The sequence below is a fragment of the Tenrec ecaudatus genome, chromosome 2 (assembly GCF_050624435.1).
Source record: "Tenrec ecaudatus isolate mTenEca1 chromosome 2, mTenEca1.hap1, whole genome shotgun sequence".
Lineage (NCBI taxonomy): Eukaryota > Metazoa > Chordata > Mammalia > Afrosoricida > Tenrecidae > Tenrec > Tenrec ecaudatus.
This window is the reverse complement of record NC_134531.1, coordinates 118,151,305-118,160,884: the sequence shown is the minus strand read 5'-3', so window position 1 is coordinate 118,160,884 and position 9,580 is coordinate 118,151,305. Positions and strand designations below refer to the sequence as shown.

The 9,580-nt window shown below is 44.6% G+C and overlaps 1 protein-coding gene across 1 annotated transcript; it reads right to left on the bottom strand.

Moving 5' to 3' along the window:
* Window positions 1-1,224: 1,224 nt before the first annotated feature.
* Window positions 1,225-9,226, bottom strand: ARL14EPL (ARF like GTPase 14 effector protein like). Its single transcript, XM_075543087.1, has 3 exons — window positions 9,131-9,226; window positions 6,390-6,529; window positions 1,225-1,447 (listed from the first exon to the last, which is right to left on the bottom strand). The coding sequence occupies exons 1-3, from the start codon at window positions 9,224-9,226 to the stop codon at window positions 1,225-1,227; spliced, it is 459 nt and encodes a 152-aa protein (XP_075399202.1).
* Between the last annotated feature and the right edge of the window lie 354 nt (window positions 9,227-9,580).

Below are 9,580 nucleotides of genomic sequence, written 5' to 3'. Positions count from 1 at the left end.
GCTTTCCATGAAACATCCTACAATGTGTCAGAATTGAAAAACCTACCTCATGCGTCTAATCAACTGCTTATGACTACCCTCACACAAATGTACAGTAAACACACCTTTGTCTAACAAGTTTCTCCCTTTAAAAAAAATTCTGAAATACTGATCCTGAAATTTCAAAATAGGCAGACCTCCGGCTTTGAGGACATTCAAGTTTTAATTTATCAACCTCATACCTAAACCACAAGTTTCAAATCATCAAAGTATTGCTGAATATTACCCAAGCTGATTTTGATGCTATTAAGACATTAACAATAGAAGTGAGGCTAAGACCACACAGTACACGTCCAGAAGGGTTGTTGCTGCTGTTGTGTTTTTGATCCACATGCAATGCAGATTTACGATGGTGTTTGTTTAGATACCACCAGTAGCTGAACATTGTAAATGCTACGGTTCTGTGTTCTGTGTAAGAGCAATCAGGGCTTTGAACTGGTCCTTCTTGTCGGAATCCCTGCAGAGAATTTGAATATCTGTCTCAGATGCACTGAATCAAAAACAATAACCAAGCACAATGCCAGGGAGTCAATTCCACCTCATAGCTGTCTTTGACGATAGAGTAAAGCTATCCCAAATTGAAATCTTTCTCTCTTGAAGCAAATGAGGGTAAGGGACGATTTTGAACCATGACTGACACTCTCCCACCAGGGTACAGACTGAACCAGAATCTACATTTTAACAAGATTCCCCACGTGATTTTTATAGGCCCACAGGTAATTCTTATGTGCACAAAAGAATCTTGTTGATATGTAGATTCTGGGAGGGAAAAGAGAAGTTCTCAGCAGGAGGCAAAGTCAGAAGGAACCATAAACCAGTTCAAAGCCCTGATGGAAATTACTGACTGTTACAAAAGCCTGAAAATGTTGAAACTATATTTTCTCAGCAGAAAAGATGTGGGAGGTTTTTTTTTTCCCCCCTATTGAGGGTAGAGTAGGACCTGGGGGTGGAGAGGCCGATGAGAAATCCTGAAGTGCATCCACTGCCATACTCTGTAGTCACAAGGAGGAGACACAGCAAGAAAGTTGTAGAATTACTGCCATTCCATGATATTCTACTGCTTCAGAAAACAGTCACATATTGGCTTTTTTGATATTTTCCCCGAGCCCTAAAATTCACCCAAGACAAGGAGGTCAACTTATATGTCCAAGAAGAAGAAGACGATTTGGCCCTGTGTACCAGCTTCTAGTCGGGAACATCAAATGGCAGCGTGCTGATAACCTGGCCCGCTTCCGTGACAATGGCATCGTACACCCACCGGCGGTTACAGCGGCACTCGGGTCCACACTTGTTGGAGTTGCACTTGGGACACGGGTAGAAGCAGCCCAGGCAATTCTTCTCCAGGCAGTCACACAGGTCCACGTCGTTGCAGATTAGCCTGCCACTTCTGTCATACTTCTTCAGAACCCTGCAAAGAAAAAGAAGGACGCTGACATGATGGTGCAATTTTCCTTGACACGGAGAAGAAATGAGTGTGAAGCAAATGTCATACACCCAATGTCATACACCCAATCCTTCTCGCAACACTCCAGAATCGTATGTGACATTGAGGTCGTGGGAAGTTCAGACAAGCAAACCATTTCCGACGCAGCCAGGCTTGTCATGGGCAGTAACGCGCCATCCTCCCAGCCCTGCTGGAGAATGTCATATTCTGTCTAGGTTAATAATAATGAGCAATTTTCCTCCTACAAATGCCCCAGATTTCTCTTTCAAATTTAAACATTCTTGGTGGATTCTTTCCCTAATAAGTTGCTCTCTTTCCCCCCCTCTTTTCTCAAAAGTGCTATCCTGTATACAATTATGTTATTTAATGATTCAAGAGAAGCCTTGGAGCCATGAACTCCTAAGTACTAGCTTTTAATCTCCCTTGCTAACAGTCTTCGGGCGTCTGCCTTCCATTACTTTCAGGTTGTGGATTTTGCCCAATGTGGTGTGAGAAACCAAATGACCGTCACACATCAAAAGCGAGCTATCCTGCTGCAGAGGAGCTCACGGGCTCGGGCTGGACAGCAGCTCTGAGGACAGACAGCTCTCACAAGAAACCTGTCACCTCTCAAGCTCAACCCATTTAAAATAAACCCTTCAAAACTGAGCCGCTTGTACCAAGTTTCTCTTGGGGGTTTGATGCAACATTCTCACAGACAAGTGATGGCGATGGTTACGCAAGGTGGTAAACCTAATTAGAGTCACAGAATTGAACCTGTGAAGATGGCAAATGTCCCATTATATGTATTCTCCATGCTAATCATTAACACATAAAAATGAGCGGTCTGAAAAGCTCAGAATGACAAAAACACCTCTGACAACTTTTATCCATTATTATCAGTTGAAAGAAAAGATGCCTATGCTAGTATGGCGAAATTATTCTTGGTCTCGAACCAGAGATTACACCTCCTCTCTTTCTACTTCAGTTACATAATGCCTTTCAATGTTCTCGGCTTTCCTAATTAAAAGGGAGGGGTTAAGGCTCATGATCCGATTAACACGCTTCCTGTCGGATGATCACACCTTAGCTAGAGTGCTTTTGAATGTGTTGATCAGGGAATATTCACATTTAAAGTGCCACGCCACCCCCTACCCCACCAGGAAATTCAAGAGTCACTGAGAGAGGAAATTTAAAATCTCTTATGGGAATGACAAGTCCCTGGGTGGTGTAAACACTGGGCTACTAAACAAAAGGTCAGAGGTTCAAACCCACCCAGAGGCACATCAGATGAAAGCCCTGCAATCTACTTCTGAAAACACACTCGAGGAGTACAGAGCTACACTGACACACATGGGGCCACATGAATACAAATCCAAATGATGGCAACTGGCTTTTGGTTATGGGAATAAGAGTGGGTGGTCCTGAAAGTAATTCAGAACAAGTACAGATGCTCCCCACTTTGCCTTCACCAAACAGTCCTGTGCCTTAGCCAGGACACTGAGGCACAGAGTGTATGTGTCCTAGACACCAAAGAAGGAGCTCTGGGGCAGGAACGAATTGCTCAGCTGCTAAGTGACAGGTTGACGGTCAAAGCCACAGTTGCTCTGTAGAAGAAAGAGCTGTAAAGATGACAAGTCTTAGGATTCCTAAGGGAGAGTTCTACTCAGTCCTATAGGGTTGCTATGAGTTGGACCAGACTTGATGGCAATGGGCTTGGTTGATTTGGAATACCCGTGTCATGCCATATGACATAAAACTGTGAACTACCATACATTCAAAAGTATACAAAACATACATGCAACAGAAAAGACTAAAACAAACTCTGTAGGCCTACAGTACAACTTAGAAAGAAAAAAAAGGAAGACGGCTTTGAAGTGTTCACCACACCACTCCCCACTGTATCCCTGTGTCCTCCCCTCTGAGAGGAGGCGCCACTTGATGTTATAACATGTTCTTGTTTATCTTCTATCTATGCCACACACATATGTATCCCTACACACATTGTGTTTCCTCTTCTGTAATGTGCTTTTTCATTTGGAGATTTGCTTTGAGATCCTTCCATGATGATGCAAGGAACTATATTCACACATTTTCACTTTTGTGTACATTTCACTTTATCTCATTATTGAGGGCACTTGAGTTATCACCTATTTTCCCCTACTTTAATTCTCTTGTTGACGCTGAGTCAATTCTGACTCATGGAGACGCTGTAGAACAACGCAGAACTGTCCCTTGGAGTTCCCAAGATTGTACCTCTTTATGGGAGCTAGAAAGCCTCATTTTTCTACCACAGATTGGCTAGTGGTTTTAAACTGTTGACCTTTCAGTTAGTAGCCCAGTGCATAATCCACTATGCCACCAGGATTCCCTATTACAATCAGTGTGACGCTGTAAATCTTCTTGAACCTATTTCCTTTAGTACATATATTTAAGTTTTTTTCCAAGCTATGTCCAATAGTTAAATTGTTTGATCATACACTACGTGTGAAGACACTGGGTCTGGAAGCTCAGGATCATAGTCTTGGGGGACAGCTCGTTCAATTGACCTGACATCGTTCACAAAGACACTGTTTGAATGCTACTTTGGTAAGTAGTGACTAGGATCTTCGATGTTTGTGAGCTGCCTCTAAAGTACAACTATTGGGTTCTCTCTGTGCAGCAGAATGAAGAATGATGAAAATTGAAACACAGATGAGAACAAGAAGTCCAATGGACTAATGGACCATGAAAGCATCAGTCTCCCTAACCCTGAGACCAGAAGAACTAGATGGGGCCTGGCTAACACTTCCAACTACTCGGAAAAGGGTCACATTAGAAGGTGCTCAACAGAGTGGGAGAACCATGTAGAGTAAAATTGAAACTCATTCAACAGTAGAATGATCAGCCATTTGAGATGAAAGGACCCAAGGACCAAATTCAGCAGGCTGGCAAAAGAGGAAGCGTGGACTCGGGAACACAGGGGAGGAGGCTAAGCATGGTACATTGAGAGGACGCCAATGGACGACCCGAAACAAAATGTGTTTGAATCGTCTAACACAAAAGTGATGATTTACGCTGTACACTGTCGTCCAGCTCACAATATAAAGTTAAAAATATGAGTATATGGGTATTTATTAGAGTAAAGTAAAAGCCTTGCTGTAAAATACAGAAACCTTTATGATTTTTAAAAAATATCACAATGTGAAACTAGTTTTTCTCGACCTATCCTCTATCTCGGTCTGCACACTTCCGAGGATGGCCTTTCCATCTCTCTCGTCCTTCCTCAAAGAAATCTGTGCTCTTTGACTCACATCATGTCAAAATAGGCACTCTGGCACCTTGGAAGGGACCAAATGGTGTTCCCTTCACATGTTCTTTGAGTTTGGGGGGCAAAAAAGGAGGCAGAAGAAGCCAGGGTAGGGCTGTAGGGTGAATGGGGAAGATTCCCAGTAAAAGTCTCTGAGGACAGCCCTCACTTCTAAGGACAGCCCTCACTGCCCTCACGAAACCAGTCGGTGCATTGGCGCAATGGGGAAACGCTTTATGGCGCGACTTTGCAGACCACTTTCTCCAGGTGCGGTTCTCACCACCTCCACCCCTGAAAACATCATAGTAAGCCCCTGTGCCTATTCTGTGTCCTTCTCGAAAATCTATCCAGAGTACCCTTTAGGGATCCCGCCAACATAATCACCTTAGCCATCTGAGTTGGCCTTCAGCCTTGAATTGAACTAGTCTAGCAGATCCCTGGGGGATTCACAGTTTTAACTGGAATTTTTTAAAAAAGATATCCTAATGAAACGAAGGTTACCAAGGGACTTCAAAAAGTTTGTGGGTCCCCTCCTATTACTGAGAAAACTTGTCTGAGGCAGAGACATACTTAAACACATTTTGCTTTGGAATAAACCCATGCATGTATGAACTAAAACCTATGTTGTAATCCTTTTTTCTTACTTTTGAAATGTCGAAGGAAACTGCTTTAAATAGTGGTTATGCCATTTTACATTCAGTTCAAGACCCATGGCCTCACCAACACTGCTCTCTCCAGACTATACTTATTGCCTAGGTGAGTGTGTGGCATCTCCCCACGCTGTCCTGATGGTGCCCAGGACCCATCATTTATTATTTACATTTTCTATGACATGCCTGATCCTCGTTTTGTTCCTTTTGCTACTGGGATGTTTATCTTTTCTTATGAGCTTACAGGATTTAAAAAGATATACTTTGGATGCCAAATTTTAGGCTATTAAGTATCTTCTCCCACACTGGGATTTTTTTGTAAACTGCCTTTTTAATGGTCATAAATTTTTAATTCTTATTTTAATGTAGTTGAACTTAGCAACCTTTTCCTTTGCGGTTTGCACAGTAATGTATCTCTGAGGTTTTAATAGTGATTCTATTTAATGCTAGGTCTGCACCATCGAAATCCTCAATCTAATTTCACAATTCCATCGTATCTCTTTCAAAGATACATTTTTATCATCCTGTTGATCATCTTTCCTACTACAGTCATTCCCCTAGTCTAAGGGTCTCTGAAACTTAGAAGAAGAAAAACAGATTCCTAGTTCAGGGCACAGGACCCCTGATGGCACAGTGGGTTAAGTGCCAGGCTTCTAACAGCAGTGTCAGTGGTTCAATCCAACCACCACTCTGCAGGCGAAAGATGAGGCTGTCTGTTCCCCTTAAAGATTAGAAACTCAGAAACCCTAAGGAATAGGTCTACTCTGTCTTAGGGGTCACAGTGAGTTAGAATTGACTGGATAGTAGTTCGCTTGGATTTGGTCTTTGGGCTTACAGTCTATTTCATCTAGACACATGGGGTACAATGGTCATTGTAAAAGACTATTTTTAAATCTGAGAAAGGTAGCCTGTAACTACTTGGCTTTGTCAAGGAGAACCCATGTCTTTTATGATCTTACAAATCCTAAGTAGGAAAGCATGATCTTACTTGTACTTCACAGAAAAATATTCATTCATCTTCGACATGCGCGCTTTCTTTTTCTGCTGCCTGGTTTCGGGGTTGAAGTCCGCTACCTGTGGTCCAGGGTTTTGAAATGCCAAGCATTTTAACTGGCGCTCGATCTGTTGCTGTGAAGGAAATAAAACGTATCAATAAAAACAAATATCTTACGAAACAAGAATATCCAAGCGTGAAGCTATTGTTCCTCTCCACACTCTGCATCTAAGTCTATCCACTTCCGAGGGCGGCGTTTCCATTTCTCTGGTTCTGTCTGAACCATATTGTCTCATCTGTTTGAACAACTGACTCAGAATGCTCTTTTCTACGTAGCATCACAATGGTCTGAAAGTTTTGATGTTTTATGTTGAGAAATAAAAATCGAATCATGCTTCAAATGAGCACACACATTTTCTCAAAATTCGGTTATGTGTTCCGAGTGAAGAAATAAGCAGCATTCAACTCGTGAATTCTAAATGCAAACAGGGAGTGGAACTTTTTATGCATACAGAACATTAGCCAGCTTCTCACATCTCAGGATGGGGACCTGTGTCCAGTGAGCGTTTATGGTACATAAGGTGGGCGCACAGGCCCCTCCTCAGTACTTTGCTGAAGCAGCCCAGGAAGGTGGCCCACGAGCCTCTGCGCACTGCCCCTTCCCTTCCACTGCATGGACCTGACCATGCCACAGGAGGGTCCACTTCACCCAAAGCCAGATTTGGGAAAGATCTTGCTAAAATGACTTGTAGAGAATTGAGGAGACCTTTTCGAATGTCTCCGTTTGGGGACCTTCATCCAAATTAAAGTCAACGGTGTCTGCTGGAGAAAGAAGCAGCAAAGAGGTCTCAGTCAAATGCCGACAGCTGACTTCGGAATGTAGCACATGTAAAACTCAGAAACCCACTGCCATCGAGTTCGTTTGACGCATGGAGGCCCTGTAAGGCCGGGCAGACCTGCCCCTGTGAGTTTCCAAGACTGCAACTCTTTACAGGACTAGAAAGCCCCATTCCCCCCAACCCCATCTCGAGCAACGGGTGGTTTCGAACTGCTGACCTTGGTTGGTCAGCCCAATGCATGACCGCCCTGCCAGCAGGGTTCCGAGTACATGTAAAGAGGCCTCAAAAAGTCCAAGGAAAGACAGAATGAAAAGCTAATGAAAGGGTTTTTAAAATGCTGTTGAGACAGAGGAATGCTCTTTTGAAAGATTTCAGAATAATCTAAATAATCTAAATAGCTTAACATACAAAAAACAAAATACCTTGAAAGAAAGCAGAAATTTCTAGTGTCTGGGAATTGTTTCAATGTAACAAACTCTCTCCATTTCCTGTAGTTTAGTACTAATAGTATCGATCTAAGCTAATATAATTTTATTTTACCAACTTTATCGTTGGTACACAGTCTGTGTTCAGGTGTAACTGCTGCTAATACCTGAGACTATGCTTACGGAGCCCTGGCAGCAGTCCCAGCAGGGCTAGTGGCTCCAAACTGTAGCCGCTTTACAGAGCAGTTCCACCGTGTCCGTTCAGGCGGCTAACAGTTGGAATTGACTACATGGCCGTGGATTTGGCGTATGACTGTGCTTGGTAGCACAACAGAGAGGTAAGCACGCCTCTGGGAACCCACTACTAGTAGCCGAGTCTTGTCTCAGCCACTTAGGAGCCGGAGGAGGCAGACCTTCCAGCATGGAGGTTTCTCCTCCTTATGAAACGGTTTAGAAACAGTGTGGGGTTCTGTTGGGTGAGATAAGACTTAAGTGAATACAACGCCTTAGAGGCACAACTAGCCCCTAATAACCAAACGAGGGTTTCTTAAGTAATCGCACTTCAATGTGTTCCCCACCGTGTCCCTCTCTGAGGGCAGGAGTTCTGCTGCATAGAACATCGACCCGGAAAGGGCTTGGGAGCTGCGCAGAGACATGTCAGAGAGCAGCCGCTCCGCTCCGCGGTGAGCAGGCGGAGGAGAAGGGCAGCTCCGTCGGCCTGGAAGAGCAGAGATCTTCCAGAGTCAGGGTGGACCTCTCCTCTTCCCACTCAAGTGCAGCCGGCTCCGAGAGCACGCTGGGGACTCTCCTACTAACATGCACTATGGACCAGACGGTGTCCCTCAAAAATATGCGTCGTAAACCCGAACCCCTTATAATTTTGATAGGAAGGGCCCTCGTGGTGCAGTGGTTACATGTTGGGCTACTAACCACGAGGTCAGCAGTTCAAAACCACCAGCAGCCCCTCGGGAGAAAGAGGACTTTCTACTCCAGCAAAGAGTCACAGTCTCGGAAGTCCACAAGAGCAGGCCTACCTTGTCCAGTAGAGCCCCTATGAGTCAGCATCAACTCAGTGGCAGTGAGATGCAATACTTTCTACCTAATCCCATTTAGGAATAGGGTTTTCTTTGTTAGGATAATGAGCCCTTGTGCATGTGTCTTCAACGAGTCACTTCTGAGATAGAAAAAGAGCAAATGAGCCGCAGGAAAGCGAGCACACGTTGGGAGGTGACAGCAGCCACGTGGAAGTCTCCAAGACATGCCAAGAAGAATGCTGGAGACACTGAGGTAAGGAGACACAGACGGGATGGAGAAAGGCTGCCCCTAGGGTTGGCTCTCTGAATCGAGACCACCAACCTCCTAAACTGTGAGTAAACGAATTTCGATTTGTCAAAGCCGCTCACATGTGTTTCTGTCCCAGAATGAAAGAGCAGAGGACCACACCCCACATCAGAGCATCTGTACCACGTACCAGTTGCTTCTGTCCAATCTGACAGTTTTTCTCAGGAGACTTTGCATGTGTGTTACCCCCCTGGGGAGACTGGTTTTTTTCTGCTTGTCCACTCATGTTGATCACTAAAAAAGTAATCAAAAACAAGTCAACGACATTAATATCAAACACCCCCAGTAACTGAGTGCTACTGAGTTACTCTCTCCCCTCATCTCACAGGCTTTCAAAGCCAGATTTCCTGAAGAAGCCCGGCTGTCTGCACTCGTCTCCTTCCATACCACCCACCCATTCTCTAGCCGTGCTCCGCCTCCCCCAGACTACTCTGCAGACACTCCCCGGGGGCAGCGGGTCACCAGCGGATGGTCCATACTGCCAACAGTTCCAGGCAGCGTGGGCTTCTCTGGAGCAGCGACACCGTGACCACCCCTCCTGCTGAAGGAGGTCACGGAGTCCTAGTCCTCTCCTCTTCCC

Coding starts and splice junctions, on each gene's coding strand:
- ARL14EPL (XM_075543087.1), bottom strand. CDS start 9,226: ATGAGTGGACAAGCAGAAAAAAACCAGTCTCCCCAGGGGGGTAACACA. Junction 6,530..9,130: donor AGATTGGACAGAAGCAACTG/GTACGTGGTACA, acceptor TTTCCTTCACAG/CAACAGATCGAGCGCCAGTT. Junction 1,448..6,389: donor TATTTTTCTGTGAAGTACAA/GTAAGATCATGC, acceptor TTTTCTTTGCAG/GGTTCTGAAGAAGTATGACA.